Source organism: Corvus moneduloides, chromosome 10 (assembly GCF_009650955.1).
Source record: "Corvus moneduloides isolate bCorMon1 chromosome 10, bCorMon1.pri, whole genome shotgun sequence".
NCBI classification, from domain to species: Eukaryota; Metazoa; Chordata; class Aves; order Passeriformes; family Corvidae; genus Corvus; species Corvus moneduloides.
Genome location: NC_045485.1, coordinates 7,199,645 through 7,219,535, shown reverse-complemented (window position 1 = coordinate 7,219,535; position 19,891 = coordinate 7,199,645). Strand labels below are relative to the sequence as shown.

Genomic DNA, 19,891 nt, shown 5'->3' with positions numbered 1-19,891 from the left:
AGGCTGGCACAAAGCTGATTTATTTTTATCCATACCTCTATTAGGAAGTCTAGTGTGGGTTTTTTAAAGTACTTTCCTGTGGTCAAAAATACCTGGAATTGTTGGCTCTTTTAACATGAAATTCTTTGAGGATGTACGTTGTTAGGTCAGTAGTAGAGAGATGTAAATGCTACTCCAAGCAGCAACTTCTTTCACCATGGCTTTTCCTCGTTGGAGGCCCTCTCTGATTTTAACACTGCCACGTCTGGGATAGTTTTTCTCTACAGAACAGTATTAATTTGAAAAAGCAGCATTTCTGCTTAAATCTGGCTCTAGGGCAATGAAAGAGCCAGAAGCTGTACCTGACAAATTCGGTGGCCACCTACAGCGACATTTTGGCATTGGTGGATCAGGAAAAAGGAGCTGGTGTAATCTACCTGGATTTATGCAAAGCATCTGACACTGTCCCACAGGACATCTTTGTTTATAAACTGGAGAGACGTGATTTTGATAAATGGATCACTCAGTGGATAAGGAGTTGGCTAGAGCAGGATGCCCAGAGATTTTTGTAGCTGCCCCGTCTCTGGAAGTGTTCAAGGCCAGGTTGGATGGGGCTTTGAACAACCTGGTCTAAGGACAGGTGTCCCTGAACCATGGCAGGGGCGTTTGAACTAAATCATAGAATCACAGAATATCCTGATTTGGAGGGGACCCATCAGGATCATCGAGCCCAACTCCAACAGGACACCCCAAGAGTCACACCTTGTGTCTGAGAGCGTTGTCCAAATGCTTCTTGAACAGGCCTGGAGCTGTGACCCCTTCCCTGGGGAGCCTTTTCAGTGCCCAACCACCGTCTGGGTGGAAAACCTATTCTTAATATCCAACCTAAACCTCCCCTTACTCAGCTTTATGCTGTTGACCCGAGTCCTGATGATCTTTAAAGGCCCTTCCAAACCAAGCCATTCTGTGGTTCACCACTGTGGGACCCATTCTGGGTTCTCACCAAGGTGTCCTTTGTGTCTTCAGGAGTCAGATTCTTTACAAGGGGACATAACCGTCTGTAAATCTTTAACTCCTTAAAACCCTGTGCCTTTTTTTTCCCAGCCTCTTCTGTATTACCAAGTGCCCTATTTCCTCAATTAATAGCAAACAGACACAAAAATACTACTTGGTAAAATGGGAAAGCTTTTATGAGCATGAGGAAAATCAATTTTGTTGCTTAGAGCTTAGACGGTTTGTTTCTATGATATTACTTTCCCCATCATCCCCATTTGTCTGTGCAATTGTTCTCTACTGACAGATGGGCTTTAGCAGTGGCTGGTGTTTGAAACAGACAAAATTCATTGCTGTTGTTTAAAAAGTGTGGGGTTTTGAGAAAACATTTATTTGTTTATCAGGAAGTAGTTTTGTCTTTTTGTCAGCACTCCAAAGAGACTTGATTTGTTGCCTCACCTGGGAAATACAGAATCATCTGTGCAATCTGATTTTGTCATGATGCTTCCTTAACATATGTAAAGTGTGTTTACTTAATCTCTGTCCTTTAAAAGAAGGAACTGTGGGACTAATGAAGCATTGCTTCCTGGTTTTGTGTCTTCTGGCTGACTTGACATGAAATCTTCAGGTCACTTTGCCTGCAGTTACAGCTTTGATGTGAGCTCATTCTCTTCAGGGTTTCTTGGCAAGATGTGGCCTTGCAGCCCAGCCTGGTGTTCCATGTGCTCACTTCCAGGATGTCTGTCCTGTCCTGTAGGAACAGTTATCCTTGAGCCTGCTGCTGCTCTGTCAGATTGGGCTGAGGGTGGCTATTGACTGAAGTAGCTGAGGGAAAAGGGTTAGGAGGGATGCAGATGGTGTGATTGTGCAAGTCTATTTTCCTATTAAACAAAAGAATACGCTTTTGTTCAGGATCAAACTTGTTCTCATGCATTCATCTCCTGCATGTTTGTGCAAGAACAATGGCTGGGTTCCCTCCAGCCTTGCCCTCCCTTTCACACTGTGCAGCTCTGAGTGAGGGGAAGTGGGTTTGACCCCCATGTCGGTTTATGTCCACCCGTGGTTTGTCCAAGACAGCCTTTTGAGGCATCTCTTCAACATCAGTCTGTTCAGTTCACTGCAGGGGGAGGAATATCTTCCGCTCTTGTCTGCTGTATTTGGCTGGAGGCGTGGTATCTTTATGTCACTGGAGTTTTGCAGCACTGCTGGAAGTATTAAAGTAATCCAGGTCACATCAGGAACTGCCTCTTATGGGCTGCTTCAGCTGAGCAGAAGGTATTGTCTGTACAGTGCTGCTTCCATCCAGATGGGAATTGAACAAAGACTTGGATGCAAAAGAAGATGACAAAAGTATCCTGGTCATTCCAGAAGCATTGCAAATTTTCAGCTGTTAGTGAATGTCTTTTTATAAATGATACAGAGGTGAGGCCCTAGAATCATCCACTGCAAAATGTACAGACAGGCACTGAGAGAACGGAGCCATCTCTTGTGGAGTCTGGCAGATCTACAGCAGCCTTGTGATGCTGTAGATGCCTGTGGAGCTACTACTAGTGAGTGTTCCTCCTTATCCCCATCCTCACCATGGTACTGCCCCTAGAAAACCAATTGCAGACCAAGGCTCCCTCATGATGTACGCAGGCTTGCCAAGCTTGGAAAACATTGACACAATCAAAGACTGAAGCTTGAGCTGAGGGGCCAAATTTTCTCTCCAATGTGTTATTACAGTTTCTGCAGTTGCATTAAAGTTCTGGTGAATGATTCTGTCAAGCCAGAGGTGCTCTCATCTGTCTGATTGTCACTTTCTACCATCTGCAAGCCTTTCCTCAGTCTGCTCAGGGATCAGCTCTGGCATGTGCCCTGGGATTTGCAGCTGGCTAGACTGAGGAATGATGCTTTCCAGGAGTATTTCTCTCATTTATGGCTTTTTAACTTATTTCATTTTAAAGGCTGACTGGCTCCACTACACATTACAGCAAAAGGAACTGCAGTGAAAGAAAGGCAGTGGGAATGTATTCGGCGATGTTTTGAGGCCATCACATAATAGATATTCCAATTTTGAAGCTGTAGGGCTACTGATCCTCTACAAAGCCATAGAGGTAAAATGTAACATGAATTGTCTAAAAAGAAAAGGGTTAGGCTGGTGAAAAGTAGTAATGACTGAGAAATTACAATATCAAAACTTAATTGTTCTTTGGGCTTTAAATCTCACGTGTGTGACACCTATTGGTATTACTTACTTGGTGAAGCAGGGTGAGTAGAAATGTAAAATGGCAAATGATCCTGTAAAATGCAAAGGGAAGCTGAAAACATAATTTTCAATTTAGCGTTAAGCCTTCTTGGTGTGTTAATTTGCTGTTTTAGTATAACCCTGACACTTGAATATTCAAAATGGTCACATCAGCTATTTGGCAAGTCAGGAAGGTATTCACTGTGACAGAAGGGTGGCTGAAGGGTGAAAGATGAATGATTTTGTGCCCAAAGAGAGAGGAAGATGTAAGCAGAACCTCATGCCTGTGCTGAATTCAGACATGAAGTTCAGCTGTGCCCCTTAGGGCAGCTTGAAGTGACTATGGAAATTTGCTCCATGGTTTGGGCTGCTGCCTAAATAGATGGTTCTGCCTTTGAGCTTTTAATTTTTTTCCCTCCCTCTCTCTTTCCTTCCTTTTGCCAGAGCCAGTGTTTACATAACTGTCTGATATTCCAGATCAGAGGGCTTATCCACCTGAAAATAACCTGGCAAAATAAAACACTAGATTTTGCTTGCTTTAGTTTTCTGAGGCAGACCTTTTTCAAGGCCATTTGAATGCAGGTGGCTGAAGGCAAAAGGGAAGAATGACTAGGAAGGGTTGGTAGAAAGGAGGTAGCAGCTTGAACATTTGCACCCTTATGGTAATTGTGGGATCACATGGGTATTCCTGTTTAAATACCCTGGAAAGAAAAGTGCCGTTTTCTTTCAGGAACTTTAGACTGAAGTATTGCTAGTTTTAAAAGTACTTGCATAGTACAAGAAAGCAATTTTTGTTGTAATGTGTTACTATATTTGTTTTGCAAATTGCATTGCTGTATTCTGAGAAGGGATTATGCAGAAGAACTGTTTACAGACTTGAAAGTGTTTTCAGTCTTCTTTCATGTTTCTTCAGGATAGAAATGTCTACATTTAAAACCAACTTTTATCATGAGAGGGGAGAATTCCAGAAACACATGCAGAGAGAGGAAGGCTAAAACCAACCCAAAACCTCAAGTCAGCTCAGTTCCAGAGTACAGTAGATGGAAGTATTTAAAAATATACATTCCACTGTATTCATTGCTACTCAGGATTCTTTCTGCATTCTTCATCGTATGACTAAACTGCTTCTAAGTCGGGTGGTACAGATGGTGTGGTATTTCAGATTATTCTAATTCCAAGCAGCTAAATGCACAGTCTTTTTTAATAACAAGCTTATCCTGAATTTTGAAACAATTACATTTTTTTAACATTACAGAACAAGTTACTCTTTATGGAGGAATGTCCTTGGGATTTTCAGGATTTGCATTCCTTTCAGGAATCAAAGAAATCATGACTTATTGCTGCATTGTTCATCCCACATATTAAATGTCATTTGCTAAGTGTGCACGCAGCTTAAAATTTTGTCTGTAGCACAGGATAGCTTAGAATAGCCAAGCATTTTTGTCTGGTTGCTTTGTTACTGCATATTCCCGGTTTGACAAAGGAAGCCAACACTGTTGATATATTGCCCATATTGAACAATGTTGGATACCAGCATCTATAGTTGAATCCAAGCTAGCCAGCCTTTTTAAGGTGCCAAAAATGTGTTTAATTCATTGTCACCCTCAAAACTGTGTTGTCATGGTTATGTAGCTGTTTGCACACTGGGAACAAAGTTGATAGACACTGGGCCTTGTGCCTTCACATTGTCTGGGTGGGGGTAAAAGTCCTTGTCCTTGAACATATAAACCCTTTTCATTGATCTGCCCAGCACAGCATATCATGTTTTTTTCTTCTTCCTATTCCTTCTATGGGGACTTTGGGGCTGGAGTTAGATTCAGTGTTCAAACACTGAGGGTATCTGTTCTGTTCAAGCATCTGGGGAACGAACAGTTTTGGTGCCCACAGAGGAGTGGCCTTGGTTCAGAGCCTCCTGCTGCCTCTCTTGGCATTCAGGAGTCTTGCTGGCTGGCAACAAAGCCCACATTGGCAGGGGAGGTGGCACTGAGGTCTGGCTGAAGGAGGAAAAAAAAGAATGAGGGCAAATAGCGGAAAGAATGAGAACTGCTCTGTAGACATTGGAAATGCCGTTGGATAGAGGCATCTCCTTCCCTGTTTTTTGTGATAGCCACTGTCACTGGTCAGTGGCATTAGCTGGGGCTCACCTGCTGCTTCTCACTCTTTGGCTAAGTGTTGTTTTAGCAGGATTAACCTGAGCCCCCTAGCATGTTCCTAATGTAGTTTTGAATTTCGTTTTATGTGGTTCATTTCTCATGCGTGTTTGTCAAGTCTCCTGCTGTCTAGTTTGTGATCCAGAGGGAAGTACAACTATGAATGCTGAAAGCTGACTTTGCAGAAGGCATGTTTCTTTTATCAGAGTTATGTTCTACTGATGCCAACATACCAAACTGTTAAAAAATGCACCCTATTTAATTACAGCAAAGTGATGTCCCAGCAAGCCTTTCTCTGGTAAGTGTAATTTGTGGTTTTATTGTGAATAAGTTCCCTAAATATTTTAGCAGTCTGAATGAAGACACTGCTAAGTGACATTGACACACTTTTCCTGTTTGGAGTTGTATTGTTCCTGTACAGTACATTTAGTCTAATCATTGTAGCCTGACAAAGTTTGGCATGAATGGGAAGCTGTGAGACAGAAATTATTTAGGTTGCAAAAGCTAACAGTCTTCTCATCAGAGATTTCCAGGTGCTGATTATTTTCCACAAAATATCTTTTATCGCAGGGATAACTGGTGAAATTTAGTGTTAGTCACTATACCAGTGTAATGGAGAGGTCATACATTAAGCCAGTAACTCCTGTAGTGGTTAGAAATTACTGGAAGAGCAAAGATTTGGGAAAACCTTCAAAGCAAAACTTTACAGTGGAAATTCAGGTCTTTCTATTTGTGAATATTCATGTGTCTGGTGAGAAGATTTAGGCAAGGAAATCGAAGTTTCTCTAAGAGGTGTAAGATTGCAAAAAGTCACAGGAGTCGAATGACACTGTGCTTTGACAAGTTTTTGTTAACTCAGGAGACGGTAAGAAGGTTTTACAACCAAATATTTCTGTAAATGGATTGAACACTAATGAGTCTGACAGGAATAATCTTCCGTCCCTAACCCACAGCTTTTGCTAGTGTTGTGTGGTGTATCCATCCAGTGCTGCAGACGGGAAGCCAATCTGGGGTACCTCTGCCAGATGAATTGTTTGTCACTCCCCTTCCCTCTGGGGGAGTGTGCTCGGCTTTCCCAGGAGCTGCTGGGGTGGGGAGAAGCTGCCTGCAGATCCCCGTAGTAGGGGGGCAGGTATGGCTTTGCTGAGGCTTCTGCGCTGCAAGTGTGTGACCTGTGGAAGTAGGGAGGGGATGTTCGATGGTGCAGATAGGCTGAGCCCTGGTGAGCTGTGTCCCTCCAGCAGCAGCTGCTGATGGGGTGGAGGGCAAAGTGGTGCTTCCCTGCTGTTCCGTGCCTCGGCTGTGTCTCTGCCATCTGCTTGGTGTAAAAGGACAGGATACAGGCAAGGCAATAGATGATCTGGCCTTTGAGACACATTGCTCCTGCAAGCACCCAAGGGGACTGTTGTGAGCTGCCAGGAGGAGTTTGTGGATGAGTTGCTCCCCGTGGAGCTCACATTGCTGCTGCCTGGCTTGGGAGGCAGGGCTACTCCTCACGTAAAGTCTTCCTGTCAGCTACTACTCAGCTCCAGCAACCAGAGCTGTCTAACTGTAAGATTTTTCCACTGTTGTTTCAGCCTATGTCCATACAAAGCTATTTGGCAAAATATTCCATTATTTAATTAATTTATGTGGTAATGTTCATGTGTGAGGGAAAACCTAATATTGTAAGATACAGTTTCAAATCAAAGTACTTACCGAGGGCATCCCAGAGTACAGGCAGGGTTGTGTGTGTATCAAGGTACTCATAATGGTGCATTTTACTCCTCCGAATTACTGATCTATCTATTAGAAGCCTGTTTATGTTACAGTGTGGGGCACATGAGGAAGAATGTCTTTGGCTTGCCAAGTGAGTCAATTCAGTGTTTATAATTTCTTGGTGATTTGCCAGGTAAACCTCTGTGCCAAGTTTAGTTTCTCATGTGATCAGGAAGTGATACAGCAGGATGCACTGAGGACTTCCCCGGCTGTCTCCCCTCAGCACCCTGACAGGAATGTGGTAAAGCAGAACTTTTCAAAGGCATGTAGAGCTAAATCCTATACAGGAATCACTGACATTCCCCTTGAAAATCTGATGTTTTCCCTTTTCATTTCCTTTCAAGCTCAAATAATCACCTTTTTAAAAGGAACTACCCAGTCCCTGAGCATGTGTCCTCCTATGGAAGTTTCCTTACAAGATTTACTCCTGTTGCTTCCCTGTATGTGTGTTAGTGTCATTATTTAATTTCTCGTGGGATTATTGGTGTGGAATAAAGTCCTGAACTTGCTTTTCTGGGCCAAATTGGCATTGTAGCTTTGAAACAACCCACGAGTGCTTCTGCACTACTGGAAATGGGAAGCATCAACTTAAATGTAATTGCTGTTTAAAGCTTTGGATTCCTTTTACATGGTTTGGAAAGGAATAAGGGGGATCATTCAAGTTCATCTCATGTGGAGAGCTCCTGTGAATTGTGTGTCTTCCTGCAAATGTGACATGAGAGGATTGGATACCTACATATATTTTTTTTCTTTTCAAAGATTAAAATTAGGTGCAACGAGTTGGTTCTTCCACATTGAGGTGTGGGCATATGCCCTTGTGGGACCAGTCACCAGAAAATATTTTCATGTAGTAACTTAACTGTCATGTGGTTTTAAAAATTCAATTTTTTACTTTTTGCTTTTTTTTTTTTTTTTTTGAAAGAAGGCTTTCACATAGCATAGATGTGGTTTAATTTCTGTGTTTAATATGTACAGAAAATACTTTACATGGTATTTGCCATTGGAAATAATATGAGGACTTCATTCACTTCTCAAATTCGGTTGGATGGTAAACTTCACAGGGTTTTTTTCCCTAAACTTTTTTGTTTCCTTCTATTGTGATTGCATGTTTCTTATCTTCTTTCAGACATCTTTGGAATGGGATAGTATGTTTGGAGTAGAAGTTCTTTAAAAGGAAGAATGTGGACTTGACTTACCAAGTGAAGTCTTGCAGGATGTTTTTTGCAAGAACATTTCTGCCCATCTGCTGTTTGGTATTTTATGACAGCCCCCTGTCACCTGGGCTCTTCAGCCTCTTGAGAGTGTGGAGATTTTTTGCTTCTTGAAACACTTCATCACTCTGTCAGTAAATAGACAGAGTGGGTCTACTCGGCTATATTTGAGCATTCCTGGACTTGGCACTGATTTTGCTAGAAGACAGAAGTATGTCTGGTGCTGCAGATACTCTGTTTGATCCCATGTCAATCCCCTATTTGAGTTTTTAGGACTTTGTCTTCATCTTTATTCCTTTAGTACTTTTAGGAGTTCTTGATTTACCTCTGCTCTCTGCCTGAGCTCTAAAACGTGACTAAATCTAGATTATCCAGGTTTTTCCTGGTGCTTTTTTACCATGTTCATCTGTGGAAGCAGAGAAATAATACACTTCAAAATTATGTATTCCCCTTAATGTGTCTTAATGTGTTCTAGGTGAGCTGAATACTGAAATACGGGAACTGTGGATTAATTAGCCTGCTGTCCATTAGCAGGAGGAACATCCCCAGCTGCACTAGCTGCCCATTAGAAATGTCTGCCCAAGAACTGAAACTGCCATTCTTCATTTGTCCTTCCGTGGCTCCTCTTCCTCAATCCCTCTCTTTTTTTTAGCTTTTTTAAAAAAAAACAAAACTAAATCTTGATGAATTTATGATGGTTTTCTCCTTTTATTTAATGGCACGATAAGTTTAAAAAGAAACATTTACATTTTGCAGCCATTTGCTGTTGGCTGCATTTGTTTTAATGAGGGCAGAGAAGCTGAAGTCTCTGTCACCAGGGCCCAGGGCAGAGCACATCTGGAAGTAAAAGGGGATTCTGACCTAGTGCATGTCTGAGACTGAACCAAAAGCACAAGTGAAAGTGAAGCTACTGCTGCACATAAAGTTTATCACTGTTGCTGGGGAACAGCGTCCGCCTGCTTTGGGCCCGCTGTGAACTTGGCCAGACAAAATAGGTGGAAGGGCAGAAGGTGGGGAATGTCTGCATCCTATTATGAATTGGAGGAAATGACTGTCTGCGCTCTGTGCGCTGGTGGGCTCCACATCCTGCTGGCAGCCTGGTTAGCGCTGCAGGACACTTCACAAGGAGGAGTGAATTTAGCTCTGGTGTTTAAAATAGCTCCTAGGGATGAGAAGAAGCACTTCAAAAATATGCTGTGGGTTTTCTGTTGGCTTTCTTAAACTAACTGGAAACTTTCTGCTTTCTTTCAGGAGCATTTTTTACTCTGGAAACATTGCTGCTAAAAAGCTCCAAACAGGAGGAGTAAATCCAGTCGGCTTGTCAGGTCACTGGCTCAGTGTAACGGTGCTTTCATGAGGTGACGTTGGGCCAAAGTCAACTTTTCTTTCTCCTTTGTAAACCTGCAGCCAAGCAATGGGCCAGAAAATCTCAGGGAGCATAAAATCTGTAGATGTGAGGGAGCCCCCTTATAGACCTGTGAAACGAGAGCTGAGAGGCCCGGATTTTTGCAAGCCCGCACGCCTGGACATGCTGCTGGATATGCCCCCTGCCAAGCTGGAGGTCCAGTACAAACACGCTTGGAATAACGAAGATCGCTCTTTAAATATATTTGTAAAGGAAGACGATAAACTGACTTTTCACAGACACCCGGTGGCCCAAAGCACAGATTGCATCCGGGGCAAGGTGGGCTACACACGGGGCCTGCACGTGTGGCAGATCCACTGGCCCACGAGGCAGCGGGGGACTCACGCCGTGGTGGGCGTCTCCACAGCCGAGGCGCCGCTGCACTCGGTGGGATACACGTCCTTGGTTGGTAGCAATAGTGAATCCTGGGGCTGGGATCTGGGGCGCAACAAACTCTACCACAACTGTAAAAACCAGCCCGGGGTCACATACCCTGTCTTTTTGGAACCAGATGAGTCTTTTGTACTCCCAGACTCCTTACTGGTGGTTTTGGATATGGATGAAGGGACGCTTAGCTTCATGGTTGATGGACAGTATCTTGGAGTGGCCTTCAGGGGACTAAAAGGGAAAAAACTTTACCCCATAGTCAGTGCAGTTTGGGGGCACTGTGAAATTACAATGAGATACATCAATGGACTTGACCGTAAGTGTTACTGCATTTCTTCATTACCCTCTCAACTTTTCTTTTTCTTTCTCCTTTTGCTGTGGACAGTGTGCAGGAGGGAGCAGACTGTTCAACTGTGAGGAGACTGCACCCCATACTTACTGCCCACAATGAATATATCTCTGTTGTGTCTTATAATGATGGTATGGATTGTATCAAAATACCTTCCTTTTTGGCAGGCACAGAGGCAAGAATTTGATGTCCAAAGAAACTGAACAGGCTGAGAAAAAGATACTAAGAAACTTCTGGGTATATTTAACAGTAAAACTCTTGTTTACTGGAGGATATGTTTTAAATCTGTGGTTTCCAAATAGGATTTGCGGATCCTGTAAAAATTTCCTGTAGTAGTGGAAACTCTTACATGGTGTGCATAAACATACTTGAACACAGGCCAGACAAGTTCTTTCTATAGTTGCCTTCTCAGGACCCTCAGAAGCAGCTGCGGATCCCCAAGAATCTGGAAACTGAGGTCAAATACTGCTTTCAGCAGTTTTTCTGAAAGAGAGCTCTGTTCCTTAGTTCACTTCAGAAGGTACTCTCTGAGGGTATTGTCCAGAAATCCAGTGTTTGGGATAAGCATGAGCTATGTCTGATCTAACAGGGTAATACCTAATGAAACTGTTACATTATGAGGAGCAGCATGTTGCTGCTGTGACCTCCAAGCAGCAGCCCAGCAGAAGGTGAGTTGCAGAAGTGGGTCCTGTCCTGTTTTCCATGCCCAGGAAGGCATGGGCTCTGCCAGGTCTGTGCCCAGTTCGCTCGAGGCCAGCCCTTCGCCGTCAGCTTCTCAGCTGCTGGAAGCTAGGGGATAAAAGGATGGGCAAGGTAGCAGGTGGAACTTGGTTCTTGTTTAAAACTGTGTTATCTGAGGTGTAGTAGGAGCTACAAATATAAATATATAGAAACAAGTAGATGGCAGGGCAACATTTTCATGTTATTTTGGGCTCTTTGAATGGAACTTAGTCTTTTAAGAAGACAGTAAGAGCAAGTGTTCAACACTGGCCTTTCAATTAGTAATTTCTAAAAGAATTTACTATTCTTTTCCATTAGGATGAAATGGTCTACATTTTTTTCTGTCAAAAATTAATTATCTTCTCATTAACATTACATCTGACATCCCAAGTAGAAACATAATTAAATAGTTCAACCCTGCTTAAGATTACGTTTTCCTAAACATCTGTAATAAGCTCTGGGGGGAAAGACTTTTTATCCACAGAAGCTGTGCAGGTTTTACAGCTAGATGCTAAATGGCAGCTTCCCAAGTGCTTTCATACAGGGGAATATCTGAGTATCTTGAGTATTTTGCAATTACTTAGTCGTTGCAGAATGATGTGCTGACAGTCTTTTTTTGGATTGTAGGGGAGAGAGACTTTTGCAAACTGAGTATTTGTTTGCGAAAGCAGTTTTTGTAATACTGGGAATATCTGCCAAACTAAGCAAAGTACAGCTCAGCTTGGTCCACCAAGTCCACACAAGGAGTTGTTCTGCATTCCTTTTGTAGCTTTCACAGGGGTGCTCAAGGGAGCTCTAGAAAGATGAAAACACAGGAGGAGGATGTGAATGAGTTCGGTAGAAATCATAAAATAAAAGGGACTAAATGGAGAAGGATAGCTGTGGTCTGTGAGATGTCAGAGAAAAATTCCTATCCGGTTTCTCGTGGGATAATTTCACTGGAAGAGGCAGGATAGCTTCCTAAACTATCCCTGAGAAAGTCAAAGTCTCTATTTTTTTTAAGCACGTGAACCCGTGGATAAAAGCAAACTTGTGAACTAAACTTTTATGTAGGCCTGAGTGTTAATCTGATCATGTGAAGAGGAAGTTTAAAGCCTCTTCGCCGTGGGGCAGTTTGACATCCTGGATTCACATAATTTGCTATCACATGTTTGCTGATCCATTACTGTCCTACAACAAAAACAGCATTCAAGAAACCAAATGAGCTTGTTTAGCTGGTGCTCCAAAGCAAACACTGTCTCTTTTCTGCTAAAGGTGTTTCTATATAGCTAGCCCATGTGCAACAGTGCAAGCTTGGCTGTGGCACTCTTCATGTTTGCTCTCATTGCGCTTTTGATTGCAGGTTTTTATAATTGCTTGTTCTTGTGAAAATCAGAGCAGGTATTGAAGGATAGTTGTGTTCACGAATGTAAATACATTGGAACATACATGTATGTGGGGTGTTGTTATTTTTTGGTTCTTTTCTAATCTTACCAATTAGCTCTGTTTTTCTTTTTTTTCCCTAATACTTTTTTTCCCCCTTCTATTCCCTGGAAGTATCTCCTGCAGCTTTTAGTAGATCTGGCCATAGTAACTTAGCTGGTTTTGCAGCTGCTGTCAAGCAGTGCCTCGTAACTTGCTATTCAGTGATTGATTGTTGCTGCTCAGAATGCAAACCACAGCTTGTGATGGTTGTTTGTGTGGTGTCCTACAGAGCAAACGGAGACCTCCACGGCAGGGATTTCTAGTGTTTTCAATACTTGCTGCTTAAATTGAAGACCTCTGAATACTTTAAAGGCCCATGTATTTCAGTTGCTTGGCAAAGAATGAAAAGCTTGCAGGAATGGAAGAGTGAAAGGCTCAGATGATGGGCTTTCATGCAGCTGCAATGAACTTAAACATACGTCACAGATGATGCAGGCTTCCAAGTGTGTTAATTACTGCAGAGATGGCAGATTCACAGGAGGATAAGGCTGCAGGTCAAAGATCAAGGACCCGTGTGCCCTCTGGGCTCTGGATATTGCTCCTAGAATAATGCTGTAATTAAAATCAGTTGTACTTCTTCCAGCTGCATCTGATACCCACAGTATTCTGCTTCAGAAACTACTTTGAACATCACATGATGATGATCTGTGACTTTTCACAAGACTTTTTTTCCTTTTTTTTTTGAGAGACTTGGAGTTGCAAATATTTTCAGGATTTGGGAGGAAAGGCAGAGGGACAGGATGGAGAGTGCTCATAGTAAGTACATTGAGTTCTTCCCAGCACAAACTCTTTGATCAAATGCTATCAGTACTTACCACACTGATGTTTGCCCAGTTCCTAAGCTGGACAGAATTTTACATCAGCCTTCTGACTTACTGCCTATTGCAATAATTAGAAACCTCAAATAACATAAAAGCAGTAGATGTTACTTTTCAGATCAGGGTATGTGCTTGTGTACAAAAAGCTGGTCTATTTATATCTGGTGTCTGATGAGGAGTCCTGGAGACTATTTATAGACTGGAACAGAGAAATAGCAAAACACGTCTGTGTAAATGTACATTGCAGATCATGAACTGATCCATTAGTGTTTAAACAAAGCATTGGGAGGACAATCAATGTAACAGTGCTGTGATGGAAAACTTGGTCATTGAGTAGGTAAACTGAACTCATTGCAGTTCTTGCACTAAACCTCCCACGGTCCTTACTCAATTCTGAAAATAATTGTTGAGCTCAGGAAGCTGGAAGCATTTGTCTCAGAAGAGAAGACTTTACTTCCAAGTATGATCTATGAAAAACATTTGTCTGTACCCATTTGTGTTTTAACCTGCAGATCCTTCTTGCAGGATCTGGCCCTCACCAGCAAGGGTCCCTGGGCTCTGTGTCAGCAGTTACTGAGCACTGCCATGCAACAGATCCCCTGCTTTTAATATCTCTGTTTACATCCCCAAAGGAAACAGAAGTATTATTCGATGTATATTCTTTGAATTTACCGACCATGAAGGAATAGGTGGACTAAAGATCATCCAAACAGAAATTTTGGCTCCTGTTTTTGTGTGCCAGTCGCCTGCTCGCTCTGCCTGCAAGTTGGTTCAGTTCAGGGAGTTACGAGCCAGTGCATGCTCCTGTGTAGAGGCCCAGGAGCAGTAGTTCATGTTCCTGGATCCTGGGTTGCCTGGGGAAAGGGTGATGGTCCCTTGGGCTCCTGCCTCTCTTGGCTGCTGGGGTGCTTGCAGCCCACCAGGGAGGAGCTGGGGGTGGTTGTGTACTTCAGGTCTGGGGAGGGAGGAGGGGGTTCAGTGCATGTCCTCTCTGTTAGCTCATACAGCTACAGAACTTCTGGCATGTGGGATGAGTTCAAACCTTTGGCTCTCAGCTGTTAAGACCACAGTGTAACCCCTGAAACTCTTTCAGACCTGAGGCTCTGTGTGTTTAGCATTTTGAATGAAGGGTGGTGCTTCTAAGCTAAAATAGCAATTTTGGAGCTATGCACAACTTCTTTCCTCTTTCCTACTGTTCTCAGTTTATTTTCATTTGCATTGGTCTAACACACCACAATTGCTAATTATAAGCATACACTCTTCCCCTTGGAGGTCTTTTTGCCATAAAGAAATCTCAGTCAAAATTGCAGCATTATTAACTGCCAGGAGAAATCCACAATCTCTCATCAGACTGGGTTTTCCCCCCACATGGTTTTCAATTAAAATTTTTAAATGGATTTGGTTTTTTGTTTATCTAAACTTGTTTTATGCTATTTATATAATACATTACTCAGGAGACTGCAGTGGGAATAATGTACTCTGAAAATCTGGTATTGCTAAACCTTAAAAAGGATCTTCCCTACAGACATGTAGTCAGAGGATGAAGCAGCAGCAATTAAGCAGCCAATGCTGTGAAGAAGCAATCTTTAACGTTTGAGATAATTTAACAGGAAACAACATTTCAAGCTTCAAGAGTCTGATAACTATTGTTGGGGGTTTTTTGTCTTCTTCTATGTGCACCCCCCATCTCTGGCTTAAGTGTGTTTTTTGTCCTTTAATCTTAATTTGTTGACACTTTCTAATTAATTCTCAGCCTTTTCCCAGCAGGTTGAAATCACTTTATTGTCACTAGAATATGCCACTCTGCTAAGTGGCTTTTCACCCCAGCCACCTCCTGCCCCTTCTTGGTGATCTCTGCATTACATCTCTCTCCCAGATACTCTTCATTTATTCAGTCCCTGTTTCTTTCTTTCCTTCCCCAGCTGAGTTTCTCTTGTTTTCTGTTACCACACTAAGCAATAATAAATTCCTACCTATCTTTTTTTTTTTTTCTTGTTCCCAACTTCAGGTAGTGCATTTTTGTTACTGATAACTAGAAGATCAGATGCAGTATCACTCTTCCAGAGAAGGACATTTCAGATTTAAATGTGTGACTTTAACTGTAATGATGAATGGCATTTGTTTTATATAAGTTTGTCCTGTTAATACCTCCAGTGACAGAGCCTCCTCAGACAATCTAAGGCACATATCAGCTTTACAGATAGCAGGTTTGTTGGTTTGGGGTTTTTTTGTGAGGGTTTTTTTTTTTTTTCTCCCCTCATTACAGTCTTGTCTACTTTGTTTATCAGCAAGGAATCCAGTTATCATTGGCCTAGCACGTAAGAAGGTGCTGGGATACTTTATTTCAAGCTCGGTAGTTCCCAAGGCTAAGAACAGGCATCAGTAGTCCACAGCTGGGTTGTGGTTTCTTTGCATCCTGACATACCTGTGCTGTATCTTCCTTCTTTGGTTCATAAAGGTGCCATGGCAACTGCCAAATCTACAGTTTTAAGGAAAAAGTGCCTGATCATGTTTCCACTGATTTCCCATGTATCATGTTTTTAAGAAATAAGAACCTTGAAGAGCAGTGACTCTACCTCTGTTCTCAAAATTGATGTGAACAAGTTACACTGTGAATATTGTACTTACTACACTGAAATAGCAGCTTGGTAGCATTGCTTAATTCTTTTATGAATTTGCTTGAGCTATGATGCTGGAACTGCTCAGCAATATGAACTGGTTATCACAGGTTCATATTAGAAGTGGAAATTTGTAAAGGATTATTATTTTTGGATTTTCTCTATCTCTCTTGCTTTTGGGGATTGTAGACTAGAAATCCAAGTTTCAGGGCAAATAGTGGTGCTTCTGTTATTCAGTGAAATATTTATTTTATTGCCAAAAATGCACGCTTTTTAAATTAAGACTGTTTTCATACATGTTTCCTCGTAAGTTATATTTCTCCTTAAAATACTCCTTTTTTTTTGTCTCTCTAGCCATGGAAGTTTCTACCCTTCCATAATCATAAGCTCTTTTTGCAGATGGCCTCTTTCTCTTAAATCCAGTGTAGCTTCTTTGCTTGGAGAGGCAGTTAAACAACCTGATTTCTAGTTTGAGCTCAGAGAAATTTACACTCTGAAAAAGAATGTGTTGTGGTGAGTGGCAATTCCTACACCAGTCTTCGTATTATGGCAAAATCCATTTTTTATGGTAAACTGACAGGCAGTGGGTCCAAAATGAGCATGTCCAGAGATGCTGCTTTATTCTGCAGGTGGTTCCACTGAAAGCAGTGCTGGTGCTCCCTGTGTACAGGAGAATAAAGCTAGCAGCAACACTGTGTGAAAATAATGCTGAGGCTGTGCAGTCAAGCACCTGGAAGCTGGCAAATGGCAGAATGGGTTTTGCTTTTTTGCTGCTGTCAATCTGAGCTGGGCAGCCTTATCCCACTTGGTCGAGATAGTTTCACTCTGCTAAAAGGTGCTAGGTTCAGCTGCAAGTCATCCTTTTGTACTCACTTTTTCCTTGACTCTTTTCTCCCCAGTCCTGTGTGTCCATGAGTTGGTGTATTCTGTAGTTTTCCCCGGAGAGCCAGAGTGGAAACCCCCAGAGCACGCCAGTCCCTGTGTTCTCAGGTTCCGGTTTGTGTTACCCTTTGAAGATAGCAGTGGAAAAGCCCTGCTAGCAGGACGGCACTGGATCAAAGCTCCCCCTCATCTGCTTTGGTTTGGCAGTATACCTTCAGTCTTTCACTTCAAACTGCTTTGGGGTGGGACTGATGATCAAATCTGTCTTCAGGTCTGTTATCAAACCTGATTTTTGCTGAAAACCTCCAACACTAGAAGTGTGAGATGGAGCATTTCAGTCTTCAGTGCTGGAACTCAGGGTTGAGGCAGAGGAGATGTTATGCTTGAAGTTATTGACAAAATTAAACTTCACGTACAAGTACTGAGAGAATGTTTTCAGTTGATTAAATGGTAGTTGGTGATGAAATACAGAAGATAAAATGATGACACTACAAAGAGAATTTCTGTTGGTAATTTCCAGTGTAACCTCAGATCAGTTAGTGAAAGCTATACCTGTATTTTCCATGGTCATGCTTAAGAGAACACAAATTTCATTTTGATACATGTGTCAAACTTGTATCATGAGTAACAATATAAGAGTATATCTCTGCTTTCTCTGAACATTTCTTTCTGAAAGTAATAAACTTCAGATGTGGGATGTCTTTGAGCTGGGTTGGCTTTTTTTTCTAAGAAAAGGTTTTTATTAGCTCTGTCTCTGCCAATTTCTTATCACTGGTTGGCCAAACAAATTGTCTTCTTCCAGAGAAGTGATTTGTATGAAACCAAAATGTATTATGACCAAAGTAGGTAACGTTAAAAAAGGATAACTTTTGTTTGAGAGTTTTATTTCTCACAACAGACACTTGAATTTTTACAACATGCTGTGTCCCCATTGGAAATGGGAATTCCATTTCTGCATGTGTTGGTTTGGACACAACATTTAAAAGCGTGGTGTTCCTGCTTTTCAATAAAAAGTAACTATAAAAGTTAATAATATTCTTGTGTGTGCCACATATCTGCGTGTCTATTCACTGTGCCACTGAATGGGCCACAAAGCTTTGAGACACCATCTTGAAGCTAAAAAAAAATCTGTTTCCTCCTCCCTCTGGTTTCAGCAAGCTTGACAGCTACAGTTTATTTGAGCAAGACAAAATGATTAATTTCTTTTAGATCCTGGTACTTTTCATCATTTCTTGTAGTGTTTACCTTTCATATTTTGGTGTTCTGTTAAGCATAGAGGCTGTAATTGCTCTCAAAAATATGTTCCTCTGTCCATCAGAACAGAACAGAATGTGGGGTTATACTAATGCCCTGTTCACATGTTCAAAACTGAAATGCTTTGTGCTTCTGAAAACTCATTTTCAAGTGATTTGTATTACGTAAAATACACTATTTGGAGAGGCTTTTAAAAGATCTTTATGAAAGTTAAAATAATTTTTAAAGGCTTAGGATCTTGGTTTGTTTAGAACCTGGTGCTCAAACAAGTGCAACCCAGCAGCGTGTTTGGGGTTTGTGTACTGTCAGCAACAGCTTCTCTTCCAGCCTCACATTCTGAGCTTTTATATTCTTTGCAGTGTTAACTGCCACCCTGCTGAATTAGCTCATGCACTTAAAATTTTGTAATATTTTGACACTGGTGATGTCAAAGGCTGCCACTTCTCATTAAACAGGCAGTGTTGGGGTAAGTGACTTGGGTTAGGTTGGCGTGGAAATGTGTGCCTTGGCTCCTGAAGAAATACCAGTTAATTTCTTGGTTCGTACTTGAGTTTCACTGCACTGGAAGGTCTCCTCATCACATGTGTGGACTCACTCTGTCTTTGTTGTTTTAACTAAAGCAATTGCTTTAATGTGCTGTGTTGTAGCCATGACTCCAGCCCTGTTCCATGCATGCTTGCCATATGTGTAAACAATTTGCTGATTTTAGTGGTATGACCTGATGGCCTCTGCTTGTATAAACAAATGAAGGCCAAAGTTCAGAGAGATCAGAAGGGAAACTTTAAACATCCTGCAAAATCTGCAGTCCATTAAGTCTACGTTAGTATTTGGTTACAGCCAATCCTTTTGTACTTCTGAGTAATTTGTTCATGGCACGTTTGGGAAAGGAGGGATGGCTTCACCTGGGGCTTGGATTTACACTGAGAAATCAGCTTCAGTGGTATTTTCTTGACTTGGGAAGGCAATGCTCACACATGCTTCACTTTTCATTTAGATTGTGATTTGGAAGTTAAAGTTGTGGGGACCTTGGCCAAAGGGCTGTAGTGTGCAAAGGATGTGTGATATCATGAAGGACCTGTGACCCACAGGCAACAGGATGAAACGTGTGGCAAGGGAGGAGGAAGAGCAAGAGCTAAAGTGAGAAGTGCCAGCAAGATCTAGGAAGATGTACTTGGAAGAGCAAATGTGAAGAAGGCTCTAGTGCTTAAAAGGAAGAGAGAAAGCAGACAAGTCTGGAAAGAGGGTTAAAGGAAAAAGATGCTGAGATTTTAACAGAAGGAAATAAGCCTTGATGTAGTAAGCCAAGTAGCACATGGAAAAGAAGGGTCAGGACTATCCAATCTCCTGAATGACCAGACATCCCTCCTGTACTTTCTTTACTTTCATCACCAGTTTTTCTGGCCGGAGCGCAGGAGCTCCGATTCCAACCCCCAGCTGCATGGTAGGGAGTGAAAATTCACCTGGCTCCTCCTGGTGTTAAGCACAGCTATGCTGAGCTTTCCTGGCCACTGCTTGTAACTGCTTGTTTTTGTAAGTCAGACTAAGAGCCTGTATAAGTCAAACAACCTGACACATGTTCCCTGTGTTTTTAGTATGAACTTTGCAGGAATCACTGTGATGCTATTGGCATCTCCCAGGATTTTTTGTCATTCATGAGTTTACAAATGGAGTTTTCA

At 42.0% G+C, this 19,891-nt stretch overlaps 1 protein-coding gene across 5 annotated transcripts in view; it reads left to right on the top strand.

Annotated features, from left to right (window-relative positions):
• SPSB4 (splA/ryanodine receptor domain and SOCS box containing 4) overlaps nucleotides 1–19,891 on the top strand; it is an 81,049-nt gene that overhangs the window by 13,458 nt on the left and 47,700 nt on the right. For 2 of the 5 annotated variants that reach the window (XM_032119806.1, XM_032119802.1), the window contains exon 2: nucleotides 9,570–10,426. In XM_032119806.1, coding sequence (XP_031975697.1) covers nucleotides 9,733–10,426 — 694 coding nt within the window. In that variant the 5' untranslated portion in view covers nucleotides 9,570–9,732. Of the gene's footprint in view, nucleotides 1–2,918; nucleotides 3,069–4,112; nucleotides 5,648–5,692; nucleotides 7,349–9,569; nucleotides 10,427–19,891 lie in introns of those variants that run through there. The other 3 variants (XM_032119803.1, XM_032119804.1, XM_032119805.1) reach the window with 3 other exon arrangements.